This window comes from Pipra filicauda, unplaced genomic scaffold, assembly GCF_003945595.2.
Source record: "Pipra filicauda isolate LSUMZ 115617 unplaced genomic scaffold, ASM394559v2 scaffold121_size3267253_pilon, whole genome shotgun sequence".
NCBI lineage: Eukaryota > Metazoa > Chordata > Aves > Passeriformes > Pipridae > Pipra > Pipra filicauda.
The window spans coordinates 1,823,030-1,838,161 of NW_024103674.1; the positions used below are offsets into that span (position 1 = coordinate 1,823,030).

Genomic DNA, 15,132 nt, shown 5'->3' on the forward strand with positions numbered 1-15,132 from the left:
CCGTTTAAGTCTGTCCCCCCCGTCCGTCCCAGTCTGTCCCAGTTGGTCCGAGTCCGCCTGTGCCTGTCCCAGTCCATTCCAGTCCGTCCCAGTCCACCTCTGCCTGTCCCAGCCCGTCCCTGCCTGTCCCATTCTGTTCCAATCTGTCCCAGACCGCCCCAGTCTGTCGCAGTTGGTCCGAGTCCATCCTTGCTTGTCCCAGTCCACCCCTGCCTGTCCCAGTTCATCCCAGTCCATCCCAATCCACCCCCGCCTGTCCCGGTCCATCCCGGTCCATCCCGGTCCATCCCGACCCGACCCCCCCGTCCCTGTAGCGCCCCCTCGCGGGCAGCAGCGGAAGAGTGCGGGGCAGGGCCCGCCCCCAGTGACGTAACGGTGACGTCACCGACACGCCCGCGCCCGGTTGGTCCGCGCGGCCGCCCGTGCCGGGGGGGGGCAGCGCGCGGACACCGCCGGAGGTAACGGGGGGGGCGGGCCGGGGGTCGCGGCCCGAGGGACCCGCGGGACCGGGGACACCCCGGGCCGGGGCTGGGGGGGGCCGGCGGAGCTGCCCGGGCCGCACCTGGCCCCCCCCCGGCCGGTAGGGCTGCACCGGGCGGCCCGCGGGGCCTGGAGCGTGGAGGGGGGGCCCACAGCGATGGGGGGCGGTGAGGGGGCCGGGTTAGGCCTTGGACCGGGCACCGCCCGTCGCACCACAAAGGGCAGGTGTAACACCCCCCCAACACCTCCCCCCTCGACCTGGGGACACCCCCCCCGCGCACCCCCTTTCCTTGCAGCCCCCCAGCCTGCGAATGACCCCAGGGCTCGGGCAAAGGGCCCCACACTGAGCTGACCTTCCTCACACATACACACGCCGTGTGATCTCCTCCTCCCCATGGCGGTGGAGCGAGAACCGGCCTCCACCTGCTCCTCCGCGTTCCAGGGGCTCCTGGGGCAGCGGGAGGGGGAGGTGGCAGGACCCGGGTACGTGCTGGTCTTGCTGGGTCCTGGGTGCTCTCCAGTCTGAAAAACGTAATCAGGGAGTCACCAAGCCAAACCCAGAGCCAGGGAGGGGTGACGTGTCTGGAGGGTGAACGTGGGTCCCAGCCTATGGCATCAGACAGCAGCGCTTCCAAAAGTGGGGCCAGAACCCTCCATGCCCTGGCTGCCCCTGTGGCTCAGCCTCTGAGCTACGGGGCAGCAGCAGCTACTGCCTCCCAGCCTCCCCTGGAGGTGTCTGTGGGGTCAGGGTGGATCTTACCTCCAGTTCCTTGGGGCTGCAGTCAGCCACGCTCACGCTGGTGGGACTGAAGGGGTGGTTTGGGACTAAAATCCCATCTTCTCTGCTCCTAGATCACAGCGCAGACCGGCTTCTGGCACCACCGAGCCAAACTGGATTTCCACCGGTGACCTGTAAGGTGAGATGCCGTGTCCCCCTTCTCCATCCCCAGGCTGTTCCAGGCCATGTGGGGCCCCCAAACCTGCCTAAACTGCCATAGAAAAGGTTTTGTGTCTAATGGGATATTTGCCAGCAAATTCAAGCCACGGACACTATATATTTCTTTATTTGTAAAGGTGTTTGAAGTCCTTGAATTTACCCTTTGGCCACCTTAAATCTAGTTTCTAATCCTCGGCGCAGTTAATCAAATCCACAGTGGTTTGAATTATGAGATGCCTGGGGGGGATTTATAGCTTGTATTGCTGATTATACCTTGACTTTATTATATTGCAAATACCTAACTTATGGTCACGGCTGAGATTTACAATCCTCAGGTAGGTGCTCAGGATAACTTTTAGCAACTTCAGCTGTAATTGGAGGTGAGTGATGGGGCTGTTGCCACAGATAAACATGTAATCTGTAAAATGTTAAGACAGGGAAAGAAGAGGCAGAATAGGTGAAAAAGGATGGATCAACCTTAAAAAAAATAGTCATATAATTGGGTGTACTGCTGAGCAAGGCTCTGGGATGCCTGTTCTGGCTGAGGCATCTCTGCCCAGGAAGGGCTTGTTGGCCTCCAGAAGATACAAGGTTTTAGATCAGGATTTCAGCTTTTAAACTGAAGGGTTTTGGATATTGAAATAGCCCTGGGGAGGGGGAAGGGGTGATAAAAAGAAGTGGGGTGCTCACAGGGCTGACACTGCCTCCCTGGTTCAGGTTTTTCCCATCCCAGGAGAGCAGCAAGTCCCGTGTGGGCACGTGCCCTCGGCCAGCATGACGAGCGAGGTGGTGGAGAACGAGTTTGAGTTCTACTCCAAGGCAGAGAAGTACTGGAAGGACGTGCCCGCCACAGTGGATGGCATGTTGGGGGGCTACGGCCACATCTCCAGCATCGACATCAACAGCTCCAGGAAGTTCCTGCAGAGGTTTCTGCGGGTAGGTGGCATGGTCTGTCATGCTCTTAAAGCCCTGTCCTTCTCCCAGCATGGAGCTGTGCTCTTCCCGCCCAGTTGCTCTGTGGAGTCCTCTGTTGCTGCATGCTGCGAGAGCTTTGCCCTGCAGCAGGTTCCCCAGTCCTGTCCCATGTGGTTTTCCCATTTCTTCTCTGTGGGATTCAGCCCCTCACGGTTGTTGTTCCAGGATGGCCCCAACCGGACGGGAACGACCCGTGCTCTGGACTGCGGGGCCGGCATCGGCCGGATCACCAAGCGGCTGCTGCTGCCCCTCTTCAAGACAGTGGACATGGTGGACGTGACAGAGGACTTCCTCACCAAGGCCAAGAGTTACCTGGGCGAGGAGGGCAGGCGGGTGCGCAACTACTTCTGCTGTGGCCTTCAGGACTTCAGCCCCGAGCCCAACTCCTACGATGTCATCTGGATCCAGTGGGTCATCGGTGAGGGTTGCTCTGCTTCCAACCTGAACTGTCCAGCTTCCCCCGAGGGGCAGGTGCCTCATGCACTGGGGAGAGAGCAGCTTGAGGTCTGCATGAAGGATAAGCATCACAGCATGAGTGGGAGTTTGGGTTGTGAATCTGCCCCCTATCCCTGCCCTACAGAGGGGCATTGAGGGCACTGTGCTTTTCCCCGCCATGGGTCTTTTCCCAGAAGCCCTCCGAGGCCAGGGCAGAGGTGTGGGTTGGATGAGTTGGGTTGTGGGACAAAAGGTGGACACCCCAAGATAAAGCTTCCCCCTGCAAATGGCTCAAGTATTTGGCTACTTGGATCAGGAGGGATCCCAAACGCAGCCTCATGGCCTCCTCCTCCCGGTGACCCTGTGCCTTCTAACCCCTGCTCTGCCCCTCCAGGACACCTCACCGACAACCACCTCTCTGACTTCCTGAAGCGGTGCCGGGCTGGCCTGCGGCCCAACGGCATCGTGGTCATCAAGGACAACATGGCTCAGGAGGGGGTGATCATGGACGATGTGGACAGCAGCGTCTGCCGGGACCTGGACGTGGTCCGCAAGATCATCCGCCGGGCTGGGCTGCACCTGCTGGCCGAGGAGCGCCAGGAGAACTTCCCTGACGAGATCTACCACGTCTACACCTTCGCCATGAGATGAGGGCAGCGGGAGGAGGTCTCTCCCGTGTCGTGACTCCCCCTTCTCTGGGGCTGGTGACAAGGACGGGACTTTGTCTTCCAGGTTGCTGCTGTCTGTGAAAAGAGGTGTTTGCCAAATACATTTTCCTGCTGTTGCACTTCTGCACGTGGGCTGTGTCAGGTGCATGTTGGCTCAGTGTCACCCTCGGGGGGCTCTGGACAGGAGCAAGAGGGTCTCCCATGCAAGAGGTGATCTGTGGGCAGCAGCAGGTTGCTGACCACAGGGTTTCCGGTAGTGAACAGGTGCTTGGAGCACCTTTGGGACAGTCTGGGCTGCATTCCATGTCTGGGTGTTTGACCCTTTCTGGCTGCTCAGAGCAACAGTCTGGGTAAGGGGAACAGGAGAGATCTCTCTGATTTCCCTGCGGTGGGTTGGGGAGGCAACACCAGGTTCTGGGGCTTTGAGGGAGCCTGTCCTTTAAACCCACGAGCAGGTCTCCCACACGTGAAGCAAAAAGGGAGGTGGCACCTGGCTTGGGCCAACCAAACCAAGCCCAGTGCAGCCAACACTGGCAAAGCATGTGCCAGGGGGTCAGCCCATGTGCAGACCCCGACCCTCCAGCCATCCCCCTGAGCCCCCTCCTCCACCCCACCTCCCCTGCAGAAGAAACAAGCCCCTGTCATTATTACAAAAGGCCTTGTTTAATTGCTCAGTTCCCATTCCAGACACCAGGGCAGAATTTGATCACATTACTGGGTTTTTTTTAAACACCAGGTCATCAGGACACACAGCTCCAGTTCCACGGGGCGGGAGAGGGTAAAACTCAGATGCTGCCAGGAGGGTGATGGGGGAGGCAGCCCTTCTGCTGCCAAACTGCCAGTGAATCCCAGATCCACCTGCTGTAAACTGTCCCTAATCAGAATAGATTTTTTCTCTTTTCATCCTCTTCAGCATCTGTTCCCCACGACAAACAAAAAACCAAAACAAAACTGTGTGGGGCTCAGCTCTGCAGCCAGTCTTTGGCATGTCACAAAAAAGCAGATGCTTAGAAGGGGGAGGGAGCCAGGTGGCAAGGCTGGGACTCAAACCCTCCAGGTGCAGCCCCAGAGTTTGCAGGTTCCAGTAGCAGGTTGAAAAGGAAACCCCAGAGTCCTGCTGCAATTCTGTGTTCCTGGGAAGGAGGCACTGGAGAATGAGGACCTGGGAGCAGTCAGCAAGGAAAAAAAACAAGGAACAGGGAGGGAGGCACAAGGCACTCAGCAGTTAGCTGTCTGTTCCTTGTCTTTGCACAGGGAACACACCACAAAGCCAAGAAGCATTCATTTGTCTGTTCTGGAGCCCAGCACCTCCAAGACATGCCTGGTGAATGGTCCTCTGTGCCAGGATGGGGTGCAGAAACACAGAGAGTGTGCAGCAGTTGGCCACCGCTGCCAGCCCTGCTTCCCCTCACTCCCATCCCTGGATTCAGAAGCCCAGATTGAGCAAGGAAAGCATCCACACCCACAGGGTGATGCTGGACCTGCCTCCACCACCAGGACTGGAGGCAGGAAGCCAGGACAGTGCTGCCAGTGCTCTCCTTCTCCCAGCACCCCGAGGCACAACTCCACCAGACACCTAAGGCACTGTCACCCCCCCATGGCAGCACTGGGAGAGAGGGGACACGCTGCCTGTCCAGTCACAGCACCCAACACACTGGTCCTGCCCCCAGGCTTTTGCTTAACCTCCCCCAAAACCAGCCTTCTGCCCCAGTATCTGGCTCCCCAGTGCCCAGGAGCTCTCTCCACCCCAAAGACCCACAGAGCTCTGCCCACCCCCCCCACGATGTGCACCAGAGCGACGAGACCTCCACAGACACACGTGTGATATTGTGCCCAGAATGCCACAGAGACGGGCTCTGTGGGCAGCACTGGCCAAACCATGGGCACATGGACAGCAGCACCTCTTTGCTGTGAGTAAAACTGTCCAGAGCAGAGATGTAGAGGCTGCAGGCACAGCAGGACAGTGGAGGGAGGAGACATAGAGGCACTGTCAGGCTCAGAGGTCCTCGTGCCCGGCAGCAGCATGGTCGATGAGGAGATACCACTTCAGCCTGTCTGGGAGAGGTAGAGCCTTGATTTTGACATCTACTGGCCACGGTTTAAGGCGCTGCCGGATGAACACCCTGCAGAGATGTTTCAGTGCTTGTGGCGAGCGCTCCAGCTGCTTCAGAGAGCAGAACAGAGTCCTGACCTTCTCCCCGTGGTACCTACAGCTGCTGGTGTTGACCTCGAAATTGCTGGGCAGCTGGATGGCTTGTGAGCTGGCCATCATGAGCTCCAGCAGAGTCTGGCCCTTCTGGATGAGGTCTGTGGAGAAGCTGTCATCTTCAGAGACACTGAGGTGCGAGCAGAGGCACTCGAAGACGATGTGGAAGCCTGACCAGCACGAGGGACCGTGGAGGGAGCAGTTGTAGGCAGCTCCTGACTCCAGCAGGAACCGCAGCAGCGGGAAGTGGCATTTGAAGCTCTTGAAGCAGAGGTGGGTGAGGGACTCGGGGGCCGGGCACTCGCTGGGGTTGGCACCGTGGGCCAGCAGCAGCTGCGTGACACGGAAGCAGAAGCGGTTGATGACCTGGGCCTCCTCGGTGTTGCTGCACGCCATCTCCCCCAGTAGGAAGATGATGGAGGTGAAGACAGTGTCACCGTCTTTGGTGGTGGCCCTGACGTCCGCGCCTGCAGGAAAGGACAGAAAATGTAACAGACCATGAGGCCAGGCCAGCACCAACTCTGGCACTGCTGGGCTTTACTCTGCTCCAGTGGGAACATAAAGGAGTCGGGAGGTCAGTGCCTGGTGCTGCACAAAGGATCAGCCAGTGCAGAAAGGGGAGAAGGTTGCCCTCACCTCCTTCCAGCAGGAGCCGGATGCTCTCGGTGTTATGGATCTGGACACCATCACTGCTGGCCAGGGCGTGCAGCAGTGCCGTCTTCCCTGCAATGGAGCAATCGCTCAGCCACGTGACAGCAGGGTGGCACCCCAAAAGACAGGAAGGAAAACAGTCCGCCCCACCCACCAGACAGCCAAACACAGGGAGTCACAACCCTCCTCCTTCTGGTGGAGGCTTCTGTTGCCCCTGTGATGGTGAACAGCTGTGCACACAGGCCACATGTGCAGGGCTGATGGTGGCCTCAGAGGGCACATGTGCCACAGCAGGGTGAGTTTCAGAGCACGTGGGCACCACAGGGCTATGGAGGCACAGTCCCATCCCAACTCTCACAGGCTACGCAGGGCTGGTTTAAACCCTTTTCACACGGCCAGCACACAAGGAGAAAACACCAAGCATGGGGAGGTTCTGCAGCCTGCTCCCAACTTCCAAACCCACTTGTAACCAGGGAGCACAAGCAGCAGCAGGACAGAGGGACCCAGCCCACCCTGGGGGCCAGCAGCAGGGGGAGGTGGATGGGGCACACAGACCGTTTTTGTCAGCAGCGTTTACATCGGCCCCCAGCTGCAGCAGCCGCCGCAGGCACGGCAACCGCTCGGGCTCCTCGCTGGCCAGGTCCAGGGGACTGCTCTCATGGATCTGCACAGAGGGTTAGAGAACACCAGTAAGTATTAAACACTGCAAGAATTAAACACTGCGAGTGCCTCTGGAGAGTCGCTGCTGGGGCATCATCATGCCCAGCGTAAAGAGCGTGTTTGAACCCATGCCCAAAAATCAAAGTGAACCTTCTCCAGTGTATCCATAGGCAGAGGTCTGTCTCCTCCAGCCTCCTCCCACCTGCTGCTCCAAAGCAGAGGCAGGTTTCCTCAGCCAAAGGCAACCTGAACTTCTGCCACAGCATCGGAGCTCTACGGACAACAGGCACAACAGGGCTGTGCCAAGGGGAAGCAGCGTGTGGTGAGGCCCAGGAGAAGGGGAGCAGGGAGGGCTGTCCCCACACAGCAGACCTTGCAGCCAAAGCTCAGGGGGGCTCAGCAGGGCCGTGCCCAGGCAGCAGGGCCCGTACCCGGTCTCTCCGGTTGATGTCGGCGCCGTGGTGCACCAGGAGCTCCACCATGTCCGGCTGGTTGCGCAGCACCGCGATGTGCAGGGGGGTGTAGTAGGTGACGGGATCTGAGGACAAAAACACAGCCAAGGAGAGTGAGGGGCTTTCCCCAGAACAGCCCCAGCACCTGCCAAAAGTGGAAAGAGGCAGCTGGGGAGGGCCCTGAGAACACAGCAATGCCCATGAGAACAGGGCTGTCATAGACCCCTCCCAGGTTCTGCTGCTCCAATGGCTCCATCCTGCCAAAAGCCCCCAAGGTGCAAACTGGCCCCCTGGGTATCCCCCAGTTCATCCTTGTGGCTGGGTCTCCACAAAACACATTCACACTATTCCAGCAAGGAGCAGGGGACTGAGCTGGCAGCTCCCCCTCTTTCTGCCCCAGCTATCCCCAGCTCTAGGGGCAGCTTGTCACCTGCTGGTTCCTCCAGGCCCAGCCCCCTTCCCACCAGCCTCACCTTCAAAGCTGAGGTCAGCACCAAATTCCAGCAGGATTTCTGCAGCAGGGACGAGCCCCAGCTCGGTGACCTTCAGCAGGGCATAGCTCACACCTTCCTGATAAAACGGGGAGTGGGTCTCCCTCTCCAGGACTCGTCTCACAGCCGAGAGCTGGCTCCTGTCACTGCCCAGACAGGCAGGGCTTGAGATACACAAAAACCCACCAGTTACTCAGTGGACAGCACATAGCTCAGGTGTGCAAGGGCCAAAGGGGCACCAGGGAAGAAGAAAAACCAGAATAACAAAAATCCCTGGCCTCCCCTCTGGTCCTGTACCCACCCTCTAATCTGCTCGTTGTGGGCCACAGCTGAGCCCCAGTTTAGGTTTTACTGCCAGGGGTCAGGCAGTTCCAGAGGAGCACACATAGTCCCTGTGTTTGCTCTATTCCACCCCCACATTCCCAAAGAACAGCAGCAAAAGGAGGGGCTATGGGATGAGCAGCAGTGCTGTCTGACCTCTGAGCTCCAATCATCCCCCCCTAATGCCCCCCGGGGTGTTCAGCCCCCTCTGGTTACCTCTCCAGGGAGCTCTGCCTTTCCCTGTCCGGCATCACCAGCAGCCCCAGGAGCTCGTCCACCAGGGGCTGGTACTCAAAGATGATCCTGCGGAATCCGTGCAGGAAAGGCATCGTGCTCTGCTCCGTGCACAGCCCTCCTGGGGCACTCCAGCATGGCACTGCTGGCTTCCCACACAGCTCTCCTTTCCAAACGGCTTTTCCACTCCCTTCAAAACAAACGAGCCTTTTCAGCAGTTTGGCACTCAGAAGAAAACACGGCCTTCCTTCCCCCCTTTCCTGATATAAAAGGCAGCCAAGAGCAGCAGAGGGATCTCCTCCCACACACCACAGAGGTGTATCCAAATTATCTCCTGCATGCAGAGCTGCACATTGGAGTTATCTGGGTGCAGGATGGAAACACACCCAGCGGAGCCCAGGCCTGGGGCAAACCCTTTGTGCCACACCTGGGGGGCTCTGAGAGCACATGGGGGGGTCTGTAACCAGCAAAGCCCTGCCTGGTTTTTGGGAGGGAGAAGGGGCTGCGACCCAGGAGCCACCTCAAGGACCACCAACCCCCCCAGTGCAACCTCAAAGACCCCCAATCTCACTGCCCCACATGGGGAGAGGCACAGCCAGGAGCCCCCAGGCCCACCCTGGGATGAGAAACAAGATGTCACCTGGAGAACACTATGCAAAAGGTCTTCAAAACACACATTCCCATTTCCTTATCACCCTTAAATTAAGCTAAATAGTAGATTTAAAATAATTCATCAAAAAATAAAACTTTTTCGTTGTTGTTGTTGTTTTTGTTTTACAATGTTTCACAGTCGGAATATTTGGGCTATTATCACCACACAAGCGTAAATAAATAAGCATATAGACATACATATAAATATATATTATACATACATATAAATATATATGGATGTATATATATAAATATATATATAAATAAATAAATATAGACAGATAGACGGACGTGCACCACTCCTAGTAGGTTGTGTGTGGTTATATATTATATATTTTTAGATATGTAACACATGCCCATCATTTCTTTCCCTGAGGAAGTAGATCAGGCTACTGCGAGGATAAAAAAAACAAACAAACGAATACAGAAAACCCGGTTCGTTTTCACAAATAAACACCCGCGAACTCCACTGCAACCCTCACCGCGATGGTTTCAGCCGCCCCTCGGTCCCCGAGCTCCATGGGGAGGGAGGAGAAGCCCCCGCTCCCCTCACGGATCCCCCCCGGACCCGCCGCCCCTCACCTGCCCCGGCGCCGCCGGAACCGGAACCCGCCGGGCTCGAGGGGGCGGGGCCTCCTAAGGGGGCGGGGCAGCACTGAGGGGGCGGGGCCGCGCTTGGGGACAAAAATCACCCATTGGGGGCGTGGTCTCGTTGGAGGGCGTTGTCTCGCTGTGGAGGGCGTGACCATGCCCTCTGTGGGCGTGGTCTCGCTGAGGGAGGCGTGGTCTGGGCGGGTGGCGGGTGTGGCGCGGCCGGCAGGGGGCAGCACGCGGCCGCGCGCGGGGCGGGGGGGGCGGGAAGGGACCCCCCGGGAATCCTCGGGAACCCCCTCTGTCCCCCGGGGTGTCCCCCTGCCCGGCCGACCCTCTTCCCCTGTGTCTCCCTCCCACCAGGAGTCCTCTCCCCCGGTGTCCCCCCTCCCCGGGTGTCCCCCACTTCCCGGGTTTCCCGACCCTGGGTGTTCCCCGTCCCCCGCGTGTCCCCCCGCCAGGTGTACCTTCCCCAGGGTGTCCCCCCCCTCCACGGATGTCCCCCTTCCTCGAGTGTCCCCCTCCTGGGTGCGTCCCCCACCGTGTCCCCCTTCCCAACGATGTCCCCCACTCCGAGTGTCTCCCGTCCCCGGGTGTCCCCCCCTTCTCGGGTTTCCCCCTTTCCCGGGTCTCCTCCTCCCCCCGGGTATATCCTCCTACCCCGGGTGTCCCCATTCCCAGGGTATCCTCCATCCCCGGCTGTCCCCTGCCTGTCCCCCCTGCCCCTGGATGACCCACCCAGGACGGGCCGGGGAGGTGGCACCGAGTGGCTGCTGCCTCCGCGGGGCTCGGGGGGCTCGGGTGCTGCTGCCCACAGCGCCCGGGCCCTCCCCTGCTGATCGAGCTACCGGGGGAAGAGTTATCCCGGGATTTATTGGTGTTATTATCACAATCATTATTATTATTATTATTATTATTATTATTATTATTATTATTATTATTATTATTCTGATGGAATCTGCAGGCGCGGGGAGCTCCGGAGAGCGGCAATAACTGAAGCCGCCTTGGGTTTCCTATTTACGTATTTATTTTATTCCGGTGGAGCCCTTCCAGATCTCGGCAGGCAGCCGTGGCCCCGGGGCAGAGGGGGCGAGGACGCTGCGCCGGTTGGGCGTTTTTCTGACATGTTGTCACGCTCCCCCCTCTGTTTCCCACCCTTCCCTTCCCCACACAGAGTGGGGTGCCAGGGTGGGGAACCCCAGTGCCCGCAGCCCCCTGGCCCCAAGCCCACCGCCAGGGCAGGGCAGGGGGTCCCAAGCCCCTTGCAGAGTGGCTGCTGGCTCTGGTGCCACCAGGACTTGGTGCTGTGCAGTGGCACCTCTCTGGGCAGCTGGTGTGGACCCCCTCTTGCAGCCCAGCAGCCCCTGGGGGTGGGGTTTGGGGGGCTCCATCCCTGTGCTGTCCTGAGGAGGGATGGAATAACCGCATCTGACCCTGGGCAGGGACCAGAGGGGGGGAAAGCAGTGAGGAAAGTAAGGGGGAGTGAGAATTTCTCCCTCCACATGGAGGATGTTTTATGCCAGCGTGAGGTGGCTTCAAACCAGCCCAGGTCGGGTGGGCTGGAAAGCTGAGACCTTCTATCCAGTCTGAGCATCTCCTTGCTGGCACCAGGTAGAGCAAGGAAGGGTCACCCCACTGCCACCTCTGACCCCATCCATGAGGGATGAGAGGGAACACTGGGCTGCCCCAAAGAGCTCTGCCAGGCTGGATGTGGCCTCCTGAGCCCCACAGAGGCTTTGCTCCCACTCTGGTAACCCCGTGCTTCAAATGAGGCTTTAGGGGTGCAGTGTGGGACAAAACCTGGCTCAAAACCAGCCCTGGAAGGTGACAAGCTGAGATACTCACGGGCTGAACCCCTTCTTTTGCCATCAGCACAGCGAGTCCAGGCACCCAGGAGTGCTTCCCTGGAGTATCCTGCCATGATCATTCCACAAGCCACAGCCTCCAGGGAGGGGACTCCCCATCCCCACATTTCTTGGGGGATTAAAAAAAAAACCAGGACGTCTCTGTCGGGTTTGAGTGCCCGGATAAAATAACAGCACTGGGATCTGCCCCCTTCCTCCCCATGGCCTTGGCGGGGCGGACTAGGAAGAATGCAAGTTGGCTATCCATCAGGGAGACAGAGCAACAGCCAGCCGAAGAAAGAGGGGCATTTTAGGAGGAAAGCCAGGGAAATTTGATCATTAAGAAATCCTCCTGGCTGTCTGGGGGAATTTAATTAAATTGCTGGAAAGGGCTGTAAGCACATCTGGATCCAATATGTGCAGCTTTGATTTTTTTCTTTCTTTCTTTCTTTCTTTCTTTCTTGCCTTTTTTTTTTTTTTTTTTTTTTTTTTTTTTAGTTCACTCTTTTCCCATCTCGCTGTTGAAGGAGGGGGGGGTTGGAATAAAAGGGAAATAGCAGAGCCACGGAGTATTGGTTCATCTGGGACTGGGATTCCTGGCAGGGAAAGAAAGAGAGGGAGAGAAAGAGCAAAAGAAAGAGGCAGAAACAGAGGGAATAAGAAAGCTGGGAGAAAAACCTTCACCAAGGGGCTGGCCAGGGTGTTTTATAATGCCACTGACCGCAGAGACAGCGTTCTAGGAGGGAATGGGGGGAGTTGTGAGGGCTGGAGGGGAGAGGAGGAGGAGAAGAGCCAGCCCAGGGCACACTGTGCTTTTGGGGTCTGGCAGGGATGGAGGGAGAAAGAGGAGTTGCTCAGTGGATATAGAAATACCATTCCTGCTGGGAAGAGCAGGGCTGGGCACAGGGGGGACTCCCCCAGCAAGTGCCCCCAGCTATCCCCCTGCACAGCCCTGGCCCCTGCCTGGCTGATGCCCTGGTCTGGGGGCAGGAGGGGATGCTCTTGTTCCCATCCTGGGCAGGACACAGGGCTGGACACGGCTCTGGTTTAAGCAGGTGGGGCCAGCAGTGCCCAGAAAGGGACCAAACCCCCGGCACCCACCCTAAGAGCCAGTTACTGGGTCCTGGCTGGGCACTGCCAAGCCCTACCATCTCCCAAGCTCTCCTCCTTACTACCTCCTTACTCTGATCATCCTCCTTACAGTGGAGCAGAGGTGCATCTCCATAGTTAAAGAAACCTTCCCACCCGTGGGAGACATGGGCATCTCAGCCCAGTTCCTCTGCAGGGTAACATCTACAGGGCAAGATTTTGGGAGTGTTAGGAATGAGCACCTGGGTGCCACAGAAAGCAGCAACAGCCCAGGCAGTGCTCCAAGGATGCTGCACTGTCCCATCTCAGCCACCATGGCAGTTTTGGGGTGAGGAGGAGGGCTGGGGCTGGCACAGCACATCCAGATGTTGAGCACTGTGGGAGCAAAAGGTGTTATCACATCATGAGACAAATATCAGGAAACCCCTAGGAGAACACAGAGTGAGAGTACCAAAAAATATAAACATCATGTTTTGGGGCTGCAAACCTGTCAGACTCTGTCCACATCCTCACCCCGGGGAGCCCAGCACAGCCCTGCCAATTTGGTGCCACTTTAGTCCATCGACAGCTCTGGCTCAGCAAAGCTGGACTCAAGGCACACACCCTGCTCAGCAAAACCCAGGTGCTCAGTGTCAGGTAAAGCAAACCCTACTCAGCTTTGTCTCCAAACCACCCACACTTCACCCTAAGCATGGCCAGGAGTCACCTTGGCAGCTCCAAGGTCCAGTTTTAGTCACTTAAACCACAATTTTTTCCAAAAAAACCCCATAAGTGAGAAGAGCTTGCACAAGAGGGTTGGGAAACACCAGGAGTGTGGGTTTCAAGCAACCAGGTCTTGCTTCTGATGCCTCGTGTGGATGGTGGCGTTAAAAAAAATGATGCTGGGGGAAAAAAAAAAAGGGCAAATCCTACAGCTAAAAAGGAAATTGCATTAATACAGATTGTTTTATTTAAAAAAAGCAAGCCCTGACCTCTACTTCAAAAAAGTCATTAGACATTCTCCTTCTGAAAGGCCGACAGGGGATATTACTGAAAGGCCAGTTAATTTCTCAATGACTTACTGTTCTTGCTCTGCTCATGGAAATGTGTAAAGAGTTGGAGGGTAATTTAAGGCACCCTGCAGAAAGGTGTGTAAATCTTTGCATGTCTAAAGAAACTTTACCAGACCGCTAGAATTGGGAAAAAAAAAAAAGAAAATGCTTGCCCTCTTCTTTTTTCTTTTTTTTTTTAACTTCTTTTTTTTTTTTTTTTTTTTTCTACTTTCCTTTGGAACTCTGATCCCCTTTGATCATAAAAAAGGTCATATTTCAACCAAAAAAATATCAGCAATCACAGGGCCCGAGGAAGTGCGAACCCAAGGGGGTTTCACCGACGATTATTCCCTCCATTTAATTATTTAATGCCGCGGACTGAGGGAAAGCCGTCTCCCCTGGAAAAGCCAGACAGTTCAAGAGCAAGGTCTGGCCCTGAACAAGGAGGAGGAAGAGGGTTATAAATGGGGCTGGGGCTGCTCCATCCCCCCTCCTGCCCTTGCCCCTTCATGGGCCAAGACCAGCTGCCCCACAACCCTCCCCAAAATAATCACAGCAAGATGTTCCCAGCCTCTGAGGCCAAGGGGAAATGCTGGGGGAAGGATGGGAGTCCTCACTGCCTCAGCCCTCCTACCAGTCCTCACTGGCTGGTGCCCACTGCTGATGGGTCACTGTCCTCCAAGGGGGTGTTTCCATCTCCCAGGTTGATCCTGGAGCAGTTTTTTCTGGACATGGTGTCATCTCCATCCTGGGAAAGGTCTGCCCCTGCTGCCAGAGTGGAAAAAAGCAGGATCAAGCAGGTATCTGGATGAGGAAGGGTGTCACGAGGCTGGGCTGGGTCCCCTAGGGCCCAGTGGTCCCAGGGGTGATGCAGGAATCTCCCCCTCTGAGAGCATGGAGCAGCCAGGAGGGCTGATGGCAATGTATTCAATCTGTCTTCTAAAACACACACTGAGGGCATAACCAGCATTGTCCTGGCACTGTGTGACACAGGTCCCATCCAGCTGGGTGCTGAGCAGAGGTAAAACACCCACCCAGGGGAGCATCCCCCAGGGAAGCAGGAGCAGAAGCAGCATCACAAGATCACAGAATCACAGAATATGCTGAGTTGGAAGGGACCCACAGGGATCATCCAGTCCAACCCTTAGCCCTGCACAGGACCATCCCCAAGGGTCACACCCTGTGCCTGAGAGTATCATCTGAGAGCTCCTTGAGCTCTGTCTGGATTTACACAGCCAAGGGGGCAGAACCAGACACCAGAGCTGACTCCTGAAGTGCCCTCGGGCCAACAAATTGGACCGATAGAACCAACAAATGGACCCAAAAAAGAAAAAGGAGGGGGGAAGGGAGGTTGGGCTGGCTTGTTTGCACACTGGAGGAGCCCCCTGCAGAGTCGGAGAGAGCCAAAATCTGCCT

General features: G+C 57.1%; 2 protein-coding genes across 6 annotated transcripts; one reads left to right on the top strand and one right to left on the bottom strand.

Moving 5' to 3' along the window:
* The first annotated feature begins 394 nt into the window (after positions 1 to 394).
* Positions 395 to 3,622, top strand: NTMT1 (N-terminal Xaa-Pro-Lys N-methyltransferase 1). 4 transcript variants are annotated; one of them, XM_027729882.2, is made up of 5 exons: positions 395 to 458; positions 1,333 to 1,397; positions 2,151 to 2,353; positions 2,558 to 2,810; positions 3,222 to 3,622. In XM_027729882.2, the coding sequence occupies exons 3-5, from the start codon at positions 2,192 to 2,194 to the stop codon at positions 3,476 to 3,478; spliced, it is 672 nt and encodes a 223-aa protein (XP_027585683.1). In that variant the 5' UTR covers positions 395 to 458; positions 1,333 to 1,397; positions 2,151 to 2,191; the 3' UTR covers positions 3,479 to 3,622. The 4 variants fall into 4 exon arrangements, with proteins under 4 accessions (XP_027585683.1, XP_027585682.1, XP_039243932.1 ...); XM_027729881.2 differs by having other exon boundaries at positions 396 to 458; positions 2,135 to 2,353; XM_039387998.1 differs by lacking the exon at positions 395 to 458 and adding an exon at positions 489 to 580.
* A 514-nt stretch (positions 3,623 to 4,136) lies between these two features.
* On the bottom strand, positions 4,137 to 9,758 carry ASB6 (ankyrin repeat and SOCS box containing 6). Of its 2 annotated transcripts, XM_027729879.2 has the most exons (7): positions 9,744 to 9,758; positions 8,493 to 8,700; positions 7,938 to 8,119; positions 7,444 to 7,550; positions 6,908 to 7,016; positions 6,338 to 6,424; positions 4,137 to 6,168 (listed from the first exon to the last, which is right to left on the bottom strand). In XM_027729879.2, the coding sequence occupies exons 2-7, from the start codon at positions 8,603 to 8,605 to the stop codon at positions 5,492 to 5,494; spliced, it is 1,275 nt and encodes a 424-aa protein (XP_027585680.1). In that variant the 5' UTR covers positions 8,606 to 8,700; positions 9,744 to 9,758; the 3' UTR covers positions 4,137 to 5,491. The 2 variants fall into 2 exon arrangements, with proteins under 2 accessions (XP_027585680.1, XP_039243917.1); XM_039387983.1 differs by lacking the exon at positions 9,744 to 9,758 and having other exon boundaries at positions 8,493 to 9,387.
* Positions 9,759 to 15,132: the final 5,374 nt, after the last annotated feature.